The sequence below is a fragment of the Anoplopoma fimbria genome, chromosome 9 (assembly GCF_027596085.1).
Source record: "Anoplopoma fimbria isolate UVic2021 breed Golden Eagle Sablefish chromosome 9, Afim_UVic_2022, whole genome shotgun sequence".
NCBI classification, from domain to species: Eukaryota; Metazoa; Chordata; class Actinopteri; order Perciformes; family Anoplopomatidae; genus Anoplopoma; species Anoplopoma fimbria.
In genome coordinates, this window is record NC_072457.1 from 17,040,398 (window position 1) to 17,058,129 (window position 17,732).

General features: G+C 39.3%; 1 protein-coding gene across 1 annotated transcript in view; it reads right to left on the minus strand.

Annotated features, from left to right (window-relative positions):
- hpgd (15-hydroxyprostaglandin dehydrogenase) overlaps positions 1-16,792 on the minus strand; it is a 29,303-nt gene extending 12,511 nt beyond the window's left edge. Inside the window, exons 1-4 of the mRNA XM_054604690.1 lie at positions 16,443-16,792; positions 13,531-13,654; positions 11,906-12,012; positions 2,140-2,236 (exon numbers count right to left, since the gene is read on the minus strand). Of these exons, the coding sequence (XP_054460665.1) occupies positions 2,140-2,236; positions 11,906-12,012; positions 13,531-13,654; positions 16,443-16,535 (421 nt within the window). The 5' untranslated portion in view covers positions 16,536-16,792. The remainder of the gene's footprint in view (positions 1-2,139; positions 2,237-11,905; positions 12,013-13,530; positions 13,655-16,442) is intronic.
- Positions 16,793-17,732: the final 940 nt, after the last annotated feature.

A 17,732-nucleotide genomic window follows, 5' to 3' on the forward strand; every position in this document is an offset into this window, starting at 1 on the left:
GTTAAAAGTGAAAATGATAAGAGCGAACTTAGGGAGAATAGGAGAGCTGGAGTAGTCAATACAGTTTTTAATGTTATATGTTTAATGTGGGATGGGTATCGGTAGGATTTTATCGATACTATTCTTTTCAATCCTGTCATTGATTCTACATGGCAGCGATGGATGGAAGACTGCAGGCAAAGCAAGATGGATATATCACTTTTTACATGTTTATTCTTGCTGAACAGGTGGTTTGATAAAGTACTCTCATTGGCTTTTACTTGTGAATCTTTTATTGCATTTACTGTAACATGAGTTGTTGTCATTAACTTGTGTCGTTTTTTTAGATGCGACACATTATTATTCGCTTCACGTGGTGACTGTCTCCTCTCTGCTCTGCTGATTGATCTGTGTGAAAGAGCTCAGCTCCACCTTCAGTCTAACTGACAGAGAGCAAAAGAGAGGGCAGAGAGGATTCGTTTCTGTTCAAATTGCCAATGTGTGTAGAACTTTACTTCTACATATTTTACTTTGGATATAGTGTGTCAACACATCCTCTCTGCCCTCTCCTTTGCTCTCTGTCTCAGTATGTAGAACTAAGGGAAGAGGTCTGGCTACTTGAACAGAAAAGCTTTGATAAAAGCAAACCGTGTACAAATTATTATGATAAAAACAGCTCAATATTACACTTGTTTAATGATAAATCTACAAACAGAACCAATTAAATACGGTGTGTCAGTATTAAATGGATTTAAATTCTAGAGTTAAAAATGTAAACATCAAAATGTATATTTTTTTACCAAATTATTGAAAGGTTTAATTACTCCACATGCACACTCTCTCCCTATCAGTCTCTCTCTCTCTCTCTCTCTACATGAAACTTCATGTTTTGAAGATGGTAACCCATGTGTCCTCTGTCTGTGGTGTTTAGACCTCAGTAAGTCCAAACCAAGAGGAAGATATGTTATCCCTATCAGAACTTTCATACTAAGTACATGCAGCTTCCAAGATTTTGGTGTGTGTAAAACAAACATATGACATTCCATATGTCAAGTCTCCTAATAGTTAACATCATACTGTTATTGTTACCAGCCAGTTACAATGCAAGTATCTTCCCAGGTAATTAAAAAAAAAAAAAAAAAAAAAACTGTGGTGAGTGTGCAGCTAGTGCTATGTTTCTGATGTGGCTGTTTGAGACAAAAATAATTAATTAGTCGTTGTGTGCAAGCTCTGTGCTATCACCAAATCTAAAACTACATGAGTCAAACATGTTTTCAGGTGTGCAGCCCTTCAACTTTCACTTTGCTATTGTAACCAATAGGGAAGTTTTAAGAAAACTTAAGATATTTAAGGAATACTGATGTACGTTACTTTCTGTCTCAATGCTACCAATTCAGTGGTAGTAGTTAAGATTTAGGGGGGTATCACATTGACATTATTACACCACAACAAATTCCATTCTTAATTTGACACTCATGTTTCTTTAGATATTTTTCAGTCACTTTTAGAAATTCAAAAGGCAATTCAAAGGACAAATATGTCACATTTAAAGCTGGTTTGCCTGTTACTCTCGTTATTTATTTCTTCTATAACAGTGGTTAAGAACACCAGGAGAAAATGCCACAAGCTCAACTAAACACTTTTGCATGTTAGCGTATCGTTTCTAACCGGTAGTGACAACATTATCTTCACGTCACTTGATCAACTTACTTTAGCAGTTTAGATGACAGACACTCCACTGTCCTGCTGTTATGACAGAATTTAACTAACCTTGCCCTGTTCATGGACTCACCGCGGAGCACCACTGAGTAAACATTTTGCATTATTTGTATGCCATTAAAAAAAACATTATTTTGCCCGGGCTGGTCTCCCGTAGGCTGCCAGAAACACTGCAATGTTTATGTTATTTTAAAACTGTCCTGCTAAAGTTTATAAACAAACTGCACAGCTCTTGGAGTGGGTGACACAATGATCCCATTATGGTCTGGTCCCACATCAATGAACTTACATGCAATGTCGCAAAGTTACCACGAAATTTTCAAAATGTGTTTACATTGTATCATTAAATATTCTTTCAAATTATACATTTATCAATAATATCTTTCAAATCTTTTAAAAGGGGGAAATGATTTAACACAGTCACGTGTGTGTATGCGTTACCTGCCATTGAGGATACATTGATAACGGTGCCTCCTTCCTTGCTGTACTCTTTACTCATGTGTTCAAGTGCCAAGTAGGTTCCTTTTATCACAGAGGTCTATAAAGATAAAGACACAACATGGGCACAGTGGTAATCTTCACAACAGGCAAGTGCAGCACATACAAAGAAAGTGAAATGGAAAGTAAAAAATAAGTGAGCCTGCAGATAAGCAAAGATATATATATATATATATATATATATATATATATATATATATATATATATATATATATATATAGTTGTGGTTTTCATTGAGGACATTTGTTGTCAGTTCTCTATAAGCAAAAATGTGGAACCCGACCGAGAAATATAAATAAAGATGCTTTTAATGCAGTTCTATTAACTCCTTGCTGTGTCAATGGAATGCACGTTTGCAAAAAGAAATTCTCCAATAAAATTTACAATACTGACAAGAAAGCAAAGAATTAAACACAAAAGTCAGTCCTACCATAAGTCCTGAGGTATGCTATACTGTACATTTACTACCCCTTGACTGCTTTCAAGATTTCGCTACTTGTACTCCAATAACACTGTCCTCCAGTTTGACCGGTGAGAGCCTGTTACAGTTACCATCGTGTAGGACAAGGGGATTAAGATATGCAACCTCTTTGTTTATCAAAAGCGGAAACTTTTCTTTATAATACAGAAATTAGATACTTTCCCTGCCACCATTTTGTGTGCCTGGGCAGGTAGTCGGCAGCATTCAATACCCGGGATAAGGTGTATACAAGTAAAAGTAACCCAGTTTCTTTATTCATTCTCTAGCTACCATATTCAGGTTTCTCATAATCAGGGATAAGGACTTATCCAGGTTTTAGGATATGGTGTTTACATGCTCAACACATTAACAGGATACTTAAAAAACCTGAAATCATGAAGGGGTTACTCATGTCCATGTAAACAGTCTATATCTGAGTATCAGAATGAGGACAACTAAACTATGCATGATATAACCAAGAGAGCATGCACAAGGTAAAAAAGATGAAGAATGTAAGATAAACCCCTCTGGGACCCACAGCTGATAACATATTTTGATGAATAGGTATTTCTTCCTCTAAAAGGTATCAAAGCCTTAATCATACAAGCCGTAACATGTAATGATTTGTGAGCCTGTTTCATTTGATCACAGATTTAGAATTACAGTCTAAGGTACTGCTGGCTGTGTTCAGGTGGTAGACAGTGGGATAAAGGTACCCATTCTTCATTCTAAAGGCTTCTTCATATAAAGGAGTTGCTCCTTTAAAGAAAGCAACCCTGTAATGGTGGCTCATTGCTACTTATATGGAGGTTGCCAGCTGCAGATAAACCTTCCTCCAACTCTAAGATAGACATAAAAAAGGCTTGGTCGCATCTAATCGAAAACAAGCAGCCCAGCAAGGTCATTATCGATTAGCTTTGGTTTAAAAAATAATGGTCAAATTGAGTCATTTTGAGGAATACAGTACATCAACCACACAACCATTCAGGCAGACAGGCCAAACCAAACGCCATTGAAAGCCATGTGATCAAAGGAAGATTGGGAAGAGAGCCGAGATGAGAGCTAAACAGCTAAGACCTAAGGTTCATCCACAATGCAGCCTTTTCGTAGTTAATGTAAAAAAGATGGATAATCCAAAACTCAGGCTAACCCAGCAACAATATTTGTTGACGTAAAACAGTAAGGGATTACTGTTTTACGTCAACAGTAAGGGATTACTGTTTTACGTCAACAAATATTAAGACATTCAGAACCAATCCTAATCTTTTATACGTAGTCAGGATTGAAGGGCATATTTTCAAGATACAAGATACAGGGATGTATCTTCAATGTGCCCTTCAATCCTGGTCCATGTGGGACGATGTTCCCAAGTAAACCAATATAATCTCAAATTGAGCTAATGTTAAGCAGCTGGCTGTGTTACATTGTCCAATGTTACATGTGTGTGTATTCAGAATACTACATACAGAATACAGGGGCGGCTGTGGCATAGTGGAGAGCAAGGTAGCAAGGTAGTTCTCCAATCATAGGGTCGGTGGTTCGATACCTGGCTTCGGCAGTCGATGTGTCCTTGGGCAAGACACTTAACCCCAAGTTGCTCCCGAAGGCTTGCCATCGGTGTGGACTGGATGTTGCATGAATGTTAGTTAGAGTCTGATGGTGGCACCTTGCATGGTAGCCTGTCATCAGTGTGTGAATGGGTGAATGATATGTAATATACTACTGATTGTAAGTCGCTTTGGATAAAAGCGTCTGCTAAATGACTGTAATGTAATGTACTAGTTAAGCTAATTCATTTATTTAGTATTGAAATCTGGTGGATATTATTTGGAATATTCCATGTATATTTTTCATTCCTCCTTACAGAAACCATTAACAATTCGGTTATTCATTCAGTGGACATTTATTATTTGTGCATATTGTCGAGATGAATCTGTATTGCTGTCAATCAGTCGACAATATGGATAAACAAAGTGATCTGTTTCTGCGTCTACTTGCTGACCGGAGTTACTGTTGTGGATGAGGTGGTTAAACATTATACGTCATAAACTCAAAATCCGTAATAGATCACTTTCCATCTGTAAAACCTGGGGAGATGTTGTTTCCGTAGAATTGCTAATGAGAAAGGGGAATGATCTGATATGACTGAGTAAGTAATCGCAACTGATGACCCATGCATAATAGATGCTGTGATAGAAAGTAGTGTATTCTAGTTTAGGAGTTATGTACTAGGGACTGAGACTTTCTGCCCTTTGCAAAATTCCAAAGCTTTCACAAGCCATTATCCTAATGATTTCACTGCATCTGCTGAATTCATTTTTGAGACATTTCTATGAGATGAGCGAACTATTCTTTGGTCCAGTATCAAATTAAAATATCCACCTATGCTGCACTCACCATGTGTAGTACCAAGTTTCAGAAAAATGGATAGATCAAATTGTCCTGATTGGGAGCGTAAATATTCACCAGAGTAACATTTGGCTTTTAACAATTTCATAGCTTCCCCTAGGATCACTCTGTCTTTTTCAGGAAGAGAAGGCACCTGTTACATACACTGTTAACTGAATTTAAGGTAGCTCAAATATATCTGACCATCCCACAGCCTGCCCAGCTTCTCATGTTCTTTCTAACATTAGTTCCTGTAAAAAGAAAAAAATCGGATTTATCAGATTCAGAATGAGCTTTTGGCAATGCATGCTTATGCATACAAGGAATATGACTCCGGTGTCTTCTGATCATTAACGTACTTACATAGAAATAGACAAATAAACAAAAAACAACGAGACCAAAGAAGAACATAGGTAAGGATACACATTTAACTACTATGTACACGTAAATATAAAATGCAAAAGTATATATATGAACATAAAAAAAAATGACAATGAAATGAAGCATCGCGTTAGTTCATGCAGGACACAGAAGTCATGCGCCCCCAGCTGTAACCAGCTGACAGCCAGCCGATTGAATCATAGCTTCTAATCAGCCACACAGCAATCACAGCCCACTCTTACCAAAGGCAGTCCATTTACATATGACTCCCTTCTCACTGATCCTTGCTATACCAACGCTGTTACAGACGGTACTGCTGGCAAAGCTTTGCCTCCTAGACCCCAGCCTCCACCCTTTTTAGTCCAGAGTTCATCTTGCATAACAAAGGCTTGAAATGGAATTTAAAGTCTCACCTTGGGCTCATTTCTGTATACCAGGGGGTCTATGCATGACTTAGTAACCACTTGGCCAATCCAGGGAGCATTTTAAGAGCGGAGCCACCAGCGTGAAGTATAACTGTATTTCCATTGTTGCAATAAATGGATAAAAATCTATGACGTGAGTATTCCTGACTGAAATGGAGATAATTGTTTTAATGTAAGTGAGGACCTTCTTCCTCTTGATTGTAAGCCTTTACTGGAATGTAAGCCATTTGTTTTCTAATAAATAAAGGGTAAAGCCTTATCCATTCACAAAAGTAAAAAAAAAAAAAAAAAAAGACATTATGTAATTATCATATCAATGGTAAAGATAGGAACAATACATCAGAACACAGAAACTCCCCTTTTGTGTGTGTGTGTGTTTTTGTATGGGTGTAGGAGTGGTAGGAGAGAGAAAGAGCAAGATGGCGGACGTGGTCACATGAGTGGATAAGCCACGCAAGACTCCCTAATTGCAGAGGAGAAAGAAAAGAGAGAGAGCAAGATTACGGATGTAGCCACGCTAATGGTTACGCCATGCATGGCTCCACAATGGCGTCGTAGCTGCGAATAGTTAAAGGGGGAATGAGACACAACGGAGGCCACGCGTCACAGAACATTTTTGAAGTGAATGAGCGCGTGTGTGTGTGTGTGTGTGTGTGTGTGTGTGTGTGTGTGTGTGTGTGTGTGTGTGTGTGTGTGTGTGAGGAAAGTAAAGCACACAAAGAAAGCCAAAGACGATTCTCACCGCCACAGTTAAGTGAATTAACTGCAGCTGTATCACACGGGAGCCCAACAGGGGAACTCAGTTTCGGCAGCTGAACACTGGTCCTTTAACTGATTAAATACAGTTTACCAACCTTGCTGTGGGTGGCTGATTTGATCTAAAACAAAGCCCAGAGGTGTGGGACAACAATCTGACATACAGCAGCAAGCACAACAATTATGTTCACGGCACTGAACATAACTGTTCAGTGCCGTGAGTTGTTTTTCAGACCAGGAAGCAGAAGCAGAGTTGCAGTCTTTCACACTTCTCTGCGCTTCTTTTAGAGCAGTTACCCACCCAGTTACACACCCAAAACCCTATACAGATTGTGTCTGCCCCATGGCCACTTCAATTATTTAAATCAAAAGTCAACAGAAGAGGAGTTATACAAAATAACCTAATAAAAGTTAAGGCAACCAATGCAACAGTGCAACAAAACAGGACAATTAAATGTGGACTCTTAAATATCAGATCTCTGTCATCTAAGGGTGTACTTGTAAATTATTTAATATCAGATAATCATATTGATTTATTTTGTCTTACTGAAACCTGGCTGTGTCATGAAGAGTACGTTAGCCTTAATGAATCAACTCCTCCAAGTTATATTAATACTCATATTCCTCGAGGCACAGGCCGAGGAGGTGGAGTAGCAGCCATCTTTGACTCAAGCCTATTAATAAACCCTAAACCTAAATTAAATTACAACTCATTTGAAAGCCTTGTTCTTAGTCTTTTTACTACCAGAGTGTACGCCATATGGCAAAAGTTTCTACACTAGATGTCTATCTGATAATGCTGTAGCTAAATTTAAAGAAGCGATTTCTTCAGGGTTTTATTCAGTACCATTGCTCAATATAACAGGACTGCTACGCTAACTTTAGTCCGTCTCAGATTGACCATCTTGTTGATAGTGCTGCATGCTTGCTGCGATGACACTAGACTCTATAGCTCCTCTAAAAAAGAAGCTAATAAAAGAAAGGAGGTTTGCTCCATGGTATAATCCTCAAACCCGCAAATTAAAGCAAACATCGCGAAAACTTGAAAGGATATGGCGTTCCACCAATGTGGAAGAAGCGCGGTTAGTCTGGCGAGACAGTCTTAAAATATATAAGAAGGCACTCCGTAATGCTAGAGCAGCCTATTATTCAGCATTAATAAAGAAAAATAAGAACAACCCCAGGGTTCTCTTCAGCACTGTAGCCAGGCTGACAGAGAGTCACAGCTCTGTTGAGCCATGTATTCCTATAAACCTCAGTAGTAGTGACTTCATGAACTTCTTTAATGATAAGATTCTAAATATTAGAGATAAAATTAATAATCTCCTGCCCTCAACCAGTACTGATCAATCCTCAAATACAGTAACATTAGAAACCGCTGTAGAACATGAAATATGTTTAGATGGCTTTTCACCCATCGACCTTCAACAGTTGACTATTTCTAAGTCTAAACCTTCCACCTGTCTCTTAGACCCGATTCCGACTAGGCTGCTTAAGGAAGTTTTACCTTTAATTAGCAATTCTTTATTAGAAATTATCAATCTGTCTTTACTAACGGGCCATGTACCACAGGCCTTCAAATTAGCTGTAATTAAACCTCTTCTTAAGAAACCTACTCTTGATCCAGAGGTGTTGGCTAACTATAGACCTATATCTAACTATAGACTATATCTAACCTTCCGTTCCTCTCTAAGATCCTCGAGATAGCAGTAGCAAATCAGCTGTGTGACTTTCTGCATAACAATAGTTTATTTGAGGATTCAGGATTCAGAGTGAATCATAGCACAGAGACAGCACTGGTGAAAATTACTAATTACCTTCATACAAAGGACTTGTCTCTGTACTTTTATTGTTAGACCTTAGTGCTGCATTTGATACCATTGATCACCAAATCCTATTACAGAGATTGGAGCATCTAATAGGCATTAAAGGAACCGCACTCAGCTGGTTTAAGTCGTATTTATCAGACCGATCTCAGTTTGTATATGTAAACAATGAAACCCCGATGAAAACCAAGGTCAGTCAGAGTTCCACAAGGGTCTGTTCTTGGACCAATTTTATTTACCTTATATATGCTTCCTTTAGGGAATATTATTAGAAAACACTCAATAAACTTTCATTGTTATGTAGATGATACCCAGTTATATCTATCGATTAAGCCAGACGAAACTAACCAGTTCTCTAAACTTCAAGCATGTCTTAAGGACAAAAAAAAAACCTGGATGACCTGCAACTTCTTGATGTTAAATTCCGACAAAACTGAAGTTATTCTACTAGGCCCAGATCACCTTCGAAATCAATTATCTAACAATATAGTTTCTCTAGATGGCATTGCTCTAGCATCCAGCACTACCATTAAGAACCTTGGAGTTATCTTTGATCAGGATCTGTCTTTTAACTCTTATATAAAACAGATCTCAAGGACAGCCTTTTTTCATTTACGTAACATTTAGAAAATCAGGCAAATCCTGTCTCAAAGCGATGCAGAAAAACTAGTAACCCATGCATTTGTTACCTCTACACTAGATTACTGCAATTCGTTATTATCAGGCTGCTCTAATAAGTCTCTAAAATCTCTACAGTTGATCCAGAATGCTGCAGCACGTGTTCTAACAAAAACTAAGAAAAGAGATCATATTACTCCTGTAACGGGTGGTGTGTGGACCCAAGAGCAGTACGACCAGGAGACAGAGTAATGTTCAGGAGCTTTATTCAAAGCGGAACAAACAGCAGGTAGACAGGCAGGAGATAACTCACGAGTTATATTCCACTCTAGAGAGCGCTGATCCGTCAGTGGAGCAGGCAGACAAAAACCAAGAGGAGCAAAGGCTAATCTGGTGGTCTGGGACGGAAGGCTGAGTCAGTTACCGGGGCAGAGGCAAGGCGGAGAAGTCCAAACAAGCGGGGTCAGCAACGGGAAATCAGTCCGGGGAATAACGCTGGAAAAATTCTTCTACTTACCTACAAAGCTAACTGGCCAGGCACCGTCTTATCTTAAGGAACTTATTACCCAACTAGAGGGCTATATCATAATTTATATCTACTATAGTTATTGCTGCTTTTATAAGTATTCTTAATTTTTCCTTCGTTACTCTGCTTACTACTGTGATTATATGAATAATTTATGTCATATGGATTGAATGTGTTGTATCTATGTTATGCTGTTCATTCTGTACACATGACATCTAGTATTGCATTCTGTCCATCCTGGGAGAAGGATCCCTCCTCTGTCGATCCAGGTTTTTTTGTCTCTGGTGTGGCTTGTGACGTATTGGGTGAATGTGGGCAGAGTGGAGGACGGAGGGGCATGGTTAAAGTCACCAGAGAGAAGGAGGAGGGCATTAGGGTGTTGTGTCAGCAGCCTGCTTGTCGCCGAGTGGATGACGTCACAGGCCGCCTCAGCATTAGCAGAGGGGGGAATATATGCAGCTATCGCGATAACGTGCAAAAATTCCCTCGGTAGATAGTTTGGCCTCATGCTAACGGCCAACAGCTCAATGTCCTATGTACGGGTCTGTTCCTTGATAGTGATGTGTCCAGAGTTACACCATCTATCGTTAACAAACACTGCCAGACCTCCTCCCTTCTTCTTACCGCTCTATAAGCAAATAAAATAAGCAATATCATCTCTCTTTCAACCTACAACTGAACAAATCATCAACATTTTCAAACTAATAAGTGTTTTGTGACACCACGTTGATGTTGTAACCGTATTTTAGCCGGTTTAAAAGATGGCAAAATTACTTCTTAGACGTTCAGACCCAAAATCAACCAGTTTTCAACCAGAAATCAACGTTGATATCCCAGTTGGTGCTCACTGGTTACTTTTTTTTCTCCTTTTTTTTTTTTAACACTAGTTTTGTTGCTTTTTCATCATAGATAGAACACATACATACAAAAGGGTAAAAAAAACATAAAAAGGATCCGGATAGCTCTGTTCCGTCAAAAGCATTATAAATCTTGAGATATATTCAGGGTTTTTATCCTATCTTATCGTTGAGATGTAAACATTGTCCATTTCTCCCAGTTCTCATGACATTGCTCCTCTTGGGATCTTATCCTGTGAGTTAACGGTTCCATATCATATATTTCATTCACAATTAACAGCCAACCATCTTGTGATGGTGGTTCTTCCTTGTACCATCTCTTCGTGATAGCCTTCTTACAAGCTGCTAACAAGATTTTCAGCAGATACCTGTCTTCTCTTAACACAATATCTCCAGTCATATTACCAAAATAAAGTAACATACATGATTTAGGTATATCATATCCCAGAATTTGACAATAACCATATGGACATTTCCCCAAAATTGTACAATTTTAGGACATAACCAAAATACATGGGAATGATCTACATTTACTGCCCCACATTTCCTCCAACATGGTTGAGCCATAGACAGATATTTGCTTTTGATTTGGGGGATGCGTTTACTTTTTTTTGTTTAAACTATCTAATGAGATTTTTCCGTTCTGAGCTGTTGCAGGAAACGCGGTCTGTCGTTGAGAGAATGGAGATGAACAGTGCTTGATGGGATGACCAGGTATATGCTCCTGAACCATAGTTAACAAGTTAACTTCATCAGTCTACCTTTACTACAAGGACTCCAATACTTCATTGCTTATTAACCTTAACAACTACAGAAAACCATCTGCAAGCAATCTGCAATATTGAGTTTTCTTGATATGTGGATGATGCCAAACTGTACACAAACTGTTAATCTTGATACTCTTTCATCAGTCTAAAGAAGGGACACATTGTCCTCTAACTCAACAGTGCAAAATAGAGGTTATTGCCCTAGGGGAGAAAGAGAGAGAACTGTGATGATTATTCCTGTAACTACTATTTCAGCACATTGATCTCCATACGAGAAACCTGAGTGTTCTGATCCAACTTTGCAGTTGCATGTAAGGAATTTCAGCAAAAGAGTATCTATCACAGAACATTACAACGTTCTTGGTAAGCCCCTATCTCACTTGCTGAGATACAGAAAAGCTCGGTCCTGCATTTAAATACAAGTAAGATTGACCACTGAAATGTATTAAAATACAAATAAAAACAATTTAGGTTAAGTTTTCTATGTGATTCTAATACTTGTTCTTTTGTTTGCATATTTTGCAGGGAGGCAGGCAGGCACATGCTTGTTCTCTGTAAGATGAGACAGGGAGCTTGAGCTTGCAGCCAAGTAAACATGTCCACTCTTTGAGGTGGACGTGGTTGTGAGGGTCACTTAGAGCCTCATACAGAGTAGATACTGGTACACCCATTAAGGGTTCTTTGATATGAGGCCTTCATCTTACCAGGTTAACTTGAATGGTCTTCTCCCAGTTCTTTTCATTGTTGATGCCGGCATTGTTGATAACGATGTCCAGACGACCAAATTGGTTTACTGTGCTCTGGAATGCATCTATTGCACAGAAACAAAAGCCCATCAGTGAATGACTTAAGACATTGACACAGAATGTTAAAGGACTATATAAAGCAATTGCAACATATACCTTTGGAGACTTGAAATGTCTGTATAAAAGAATTGTGTCTTCTCTATTGTTCTCTCATGTTCTCTCATCAATGAAAGGAATCCCTTCACTGCAGTGTCTTGTTTCCTTGTGTATGTTGCCAAACTCACTCCAAACATGTTGCTTTAATATCCAAAGAAAGACAATGCAGATAATGTGAATGAAGGGATATACTATGTGCTCTTACACAATGAGCCACAAGCAGGTTGTTTATGTGAGGCAGTTGAAGGAACAGCTGAAAGGAGAAACCTGAGGTGGTAAACCTGCATGTGTCATCACCTGCCACATTCCACAGTTGGACACCCCACAATTAGAAATGAACAAACCTGCTTTTAAAAGATTAATCTGTGTAACACACACACACACACACACACACACACACACACACACACACACACACACACACACACACACACACACACACACACACACATAAAAACACACATCAACAAATGAGTCACACACATTGAAGACGCATGCTTGCACAACACATGCAAACATGCAAACATGCACTGCTAGCAATTCAATTCAATTTATTTTGCATAGCCCAAAATCACAAAACATAAATTTGCCTCAGAGGGCTTTACAATCTGTACAACATGTGTCATCCTCTGTCCCAGGACCTTCACATCGGTACAGGAGAAAGTCTCCCGAAAAACCCTTTAATGGGTAGAAAAAAAGGAAGGAACTGCACCGACTGCATACTTGCAGAGACTCATCTGCTTGACACACACGCACGCACACACATCTACAAAAGAGTCACAAACACTGAAGACGCGTAAACACACATGCAAACATGCACTGCCTACAATTGTACACACTGTGTTCTGGCAGAGATGCATGCATCCATAAAAACACAATTAATTTCTTCCATACACACACACACACACACACACACACACACACACACACACACACACACACACACACACACACACACACACACACACACACACACACACACACACACACACACACACACACACACACACACACACACTGTCATCGACTTTGTGCAGGCTTACACTGTGTGTCCATATCAACAAGAGTATTATCACACAGCTAGGAGCAACACCAAACAGCATTCCACTGCTGTTAGCCTGCAGGGATTTACTTTTTGTACAGTATGTCAGACAATGAAACCTTGTAACTCTCTCTCGCTCTCTTACTCACTCTAAGACATTTATTCTCTTACTAACACTTTAATTCTGGGCTTCTTCTCGTTCTCACCCAGTCATGCCCACACTCACAAATACAAGCACTGCAGTACTGACGCATCTGCAGAAAAGGAGAACATAAGTGAAGTGCAGTTAATGCACAGTATTCTATAATGGAGCTGTGAGCAGATATTCATTCATTCATTCATTTTCCGTAGCTGTCAGTTGTTACCTCCCTTCTAACAGTTTTACCTCTCAGTGCGTCTCCATTGGACACGTCGCATGGAATAAAGTAGCAGTTGCCCTCTCCAAACTTGGCATCGAGCTCTGCCTTTCTCTCTTCACCACATGTCTTGTTCAGGTCGATCACGGCCACCTGAAGGAGGGAATGTAACTGTTTTAAATAAACACACAGACAAACAGCAGAGGTGGAGGAAACTAGGCTGCAAGGTTTGAAACTGTCTCAGCAGAACTTAAAATTAAGCAAGCCCAAATTTGCAATTGCAGCGACCATGTAAGAGCATGCATCTACGCATACACACACAACCTCAAAAACAATTGACCTCCACAGCAAAATGAAAAAGGAACTTTCTGCTGAGACCAATGATGCCTCCCACAACAGTCCAAGACAAATGTTAATGAGTCATGAAAGAGAGCAGGGTTTAAGAGATTGGTCTGGTGTGGTTTAACAGCTACTTTTCTGTGTGTACAATCTGTGAGAGCTGGGGGTTACCTATCTGATCCACTGTCCCTGTCTGAGGGTGTTCCACAAGGGTATATTTTAGGTCCAACCTTATTCAAAATCTATATAAACAACATTGCTCACGCTGCAGGAAGCGCTCACATCCATTTGTATGGCAATGACACCATCTTGTACACATCTAGCTACCCACTGAACATCCCCCTGATTTCCCTTTTGCACAGCTTCAATGGTATCCAACATGCCTTCTCCAACCTTCACCTTGTCTTAAACACAAACAAAACAAAATGCATGGTTTGCAACGGAAACTGCCTGCCCCCTCAAGATTTTCTCCCTGGATTGATCAGAACTTTCTCTTGTCCTTCAAGTTGCTGGGTTTCTGGCTTGACAGTTTGCTCTCCTTTAACACGCACATAAACACACTGATTTCCAAAGTCAGAACAATAATTGGTTTCCTGTGAAGTGACAAAGCATCCTTTCCCCACTCTGAAAACATACCTTAGGTCAAAATGACAATCTTTCCCATTTTTAGATTATGGTAATGTGCACTACAGGTCCGCCTCCAAAAATGTTCTCAATAAACTAGGCGTCATCTACCATACCGCCATCCACTTCGTCATCGGTGCTCATTTCAACATCCATCAAAGTAGCATGCACTCTCTATTCAACTGGCCATCACTCAATGCCCGCAGATTAATCCAATGGTATCAGTTCATTTATAAAACTATTATTGGTAAAAACACCTACATATCTCTGCTCACTACTCATCATCTCCAACACTAACCGCAATTTACATTTTAGCAATTTCAGTAACATGGTCATTTCATAAGTCTGCACCTACCAAATGGAATGAGTTGCAAAAGAAGCAAAATCTCCACACCCTCAATCCGTTACCTTCCTTTAAAAATCCATTACAACAATAACATAAGATGTCAGCCATAGTATTTATCAATTTTTTTTTTGTTGCTGCTGTTTACATTCCTTATGATGCAAATAAAAAAATGCACTGCAGGAAGGCACTACAGTTATTGCTTTGTTTATAATGTTTTCTTGTGTTGCAAATGAGCTTCAACTGCATTTTGTTGTGCATCCCTGTGTTGCGTAATGACAATAGATGATCCTTCAATCCCTGAATTTACGGAGTTCTTTCAGATCAAGGGTTATGCAGCTGGATGCTTTAGGGTGTGTTTCAGTTGTGTTCCACCTGACACCCCCCACTTTTCAGGGCATGATACAACTACATGTAACCATGGTCCTTGATGAACTGGGGAATGTAATGCGCAGGGTGTCTCCTGCGTGTCTTTTGACCCCTGTAGGTTTAGGCCATGGTTCTACCCTGTTCAATTGCATACTACCTGGGTTTGCTGGTGCCAACCGACCAAGTGAGCTACTGCGCTATTGGTCACATCTAATTAAAGACTCTTTGGTTACAGTGTACTGCCTACTTCCTCTGCTTACTTCTGTTTTAGGTCTGTGGTTTGACAAATGTTGCTGTGAACAGCTCTGTCAGTAGCTGAGCACTTCCCAGATAGAAAACAAAAATACAAAACTAATGTCATGTTCATTTTAGTCCTGTACCACAATCTCTATCAAAAGCCTTTTTGTTCTTCCTTGCTTGTCTTGCTAAATGGCGGTTTCCATTATTTTCAAAGAACTAGTACAGCTAATTAAAGGAGATAATACTTTGTTTACAGTTTAGTGCTTAATTCCTCTGTTCAAGTCAACGTTAGATCTGTGGTTTGCTAGTGCGGCTGTGAACAGCTCAGTAGCTGAGCACTTCTCAGATAGAGAACAGAAATACAAAACTAATGATGTTCATTTTAGTCCTGTACCACAATTAAGTTTTTCAAAAGCCTTTTAGCTCTTCCTTTCTTGCCTTGCAAATGCAGGTTTCCTTTATTTTCAAATGATTGTCTCATCACAAAACATTATTAATAGCACAGTGTTTAAATACTATTCTGTTTGGACTCATTATGTAAGACAAATTAACACTGGGCCTATTTCAACATATGACCTTAAAACCTTTGTAAGTATACTGCACAGCAGTGCAGGGACAATAAAAGATTACAGAATTAATAAATCATTAACGAATGTGATAAAACAGTTAAGTTAAAAAGTTTCAAATACTTTTCCATGAATGTAAAACACTCAAATTAAAGTTATTAGGAACTTAAAGCAGTGTTAGCGTAAAATCAACTCTAGCTGAATAAATAAAACCACAGCAGGTAGTTCAGTCTAGCTTGTACTTGAGCAGTGGAGATAAAGTCTTGTCAGTTGGATCTGTGAACATATGGCAGTAGCTTAAACAATAAAGCAAAAGCAACTAACTTTAACATTTTAAAAATGAAGACATTTGCAAAGTGATAAAGTAACTAAACAAGCAGTCAAATCTATTTTATATGCTGTACGTTAAACTCAAAGTTATATAGCTAAGTAAAATGAAGGCTGACTGAGCTGTACTGACCTTGGCTGAACTCTGCAGTAGTGACTGGACCACGGCTCTCCCAATGCCCTGAGCACCCCCGGTCACAAGAGCCACCTTCCCATTAAGAGGCATGTTCCCAGCACAGCAACAAAACTTATATCTTCCTCCTTATATCTATCACACTTCTACTTCCCCTCTGTTTTCTCTATCTTCCTTCAATGTCTGACAGAATTTTCTTCTTTGTATTTTTTTCTGTCTTTCTCCGTGTGTTTATGCACTTAACCACTCTCTCTCTAACAAAATCATAAGCCCTCACCCTTGTGTGTTTTTCTCTCTTTTAGCTGAGCTGTTTTCCCTGCCTTCTTCCCCCTTCTTTTCCTTTGCTCACTTTCTCTCTCTCTCTCTCTCTCTCTCTCTCTCTCTCTGTTCTCTCTCTCTCTAAGCTTATCAGTCTATACAAACACAGCACTGTGTGTCAGAAAAAGAGAGGGAGAGAGTCAAAGGCTATGTAAACTCTGTAGGATAACAATAACAGCTTTTATGCAGTTTGTTGTACCTGCCCTCCTGCCTCCTCCTACTTGTTTTACAAACTTGGACAATAACATTTTAAGAAGCAGTCAATCTCACATTCTCCTCTTCACCATGTCTATGTCAGTTTATTGTGTGTCTACTGTGTAATTGCTATTACACAACATGCAATGCTGTTCAGTGATACCTTACACCAAGGTTCAGGTCTCTGCATGTTGACTTTCGTACTGTGCTGAAATGAATGGAAATAGCTGTTTCCAATATATCCTACGACTTGGCAGACCAACACAGGCTCCAATAATAGGAGGATGTACTTGTGCCAGGTAGGGTAGTTCAACCTATTGTCGATCCATCTTGGACAGGCCTACAAACCGGACAAAAAATGGTTGTGCCAGAATGTAACAACTGCAGAAGGGAATTTTGGATCCAACCTGGACCCTGTAAAGCTTGTGACTCAGGCAGCAGGCAGTAAAAATAAAAACCTAAATATTAGACATACTAGACATAAATGGTTTCAGACTCTCCTCCCTTGTACACACTTAAAATAACTATATTAGAAAACAACCAGACACAAGATCTGCTTTCCATACAGCATCACACTCAAAGAGAAAACACTAAACAAGACTGAATTCAGAACGTGTTTGTTGGGACCCAGTGGAGCAACATAGCTGGATGTGCTCGGCTACCCAGTACGTTAGATAGTGGCGCCAAGGTGTCTTGACCAAGTGACAGTATGTGAAGAGTTTGGAAGTGAACAGGTAACACATACACTCGCTGTAGTGAGCTAGCTATTTAAAAGTT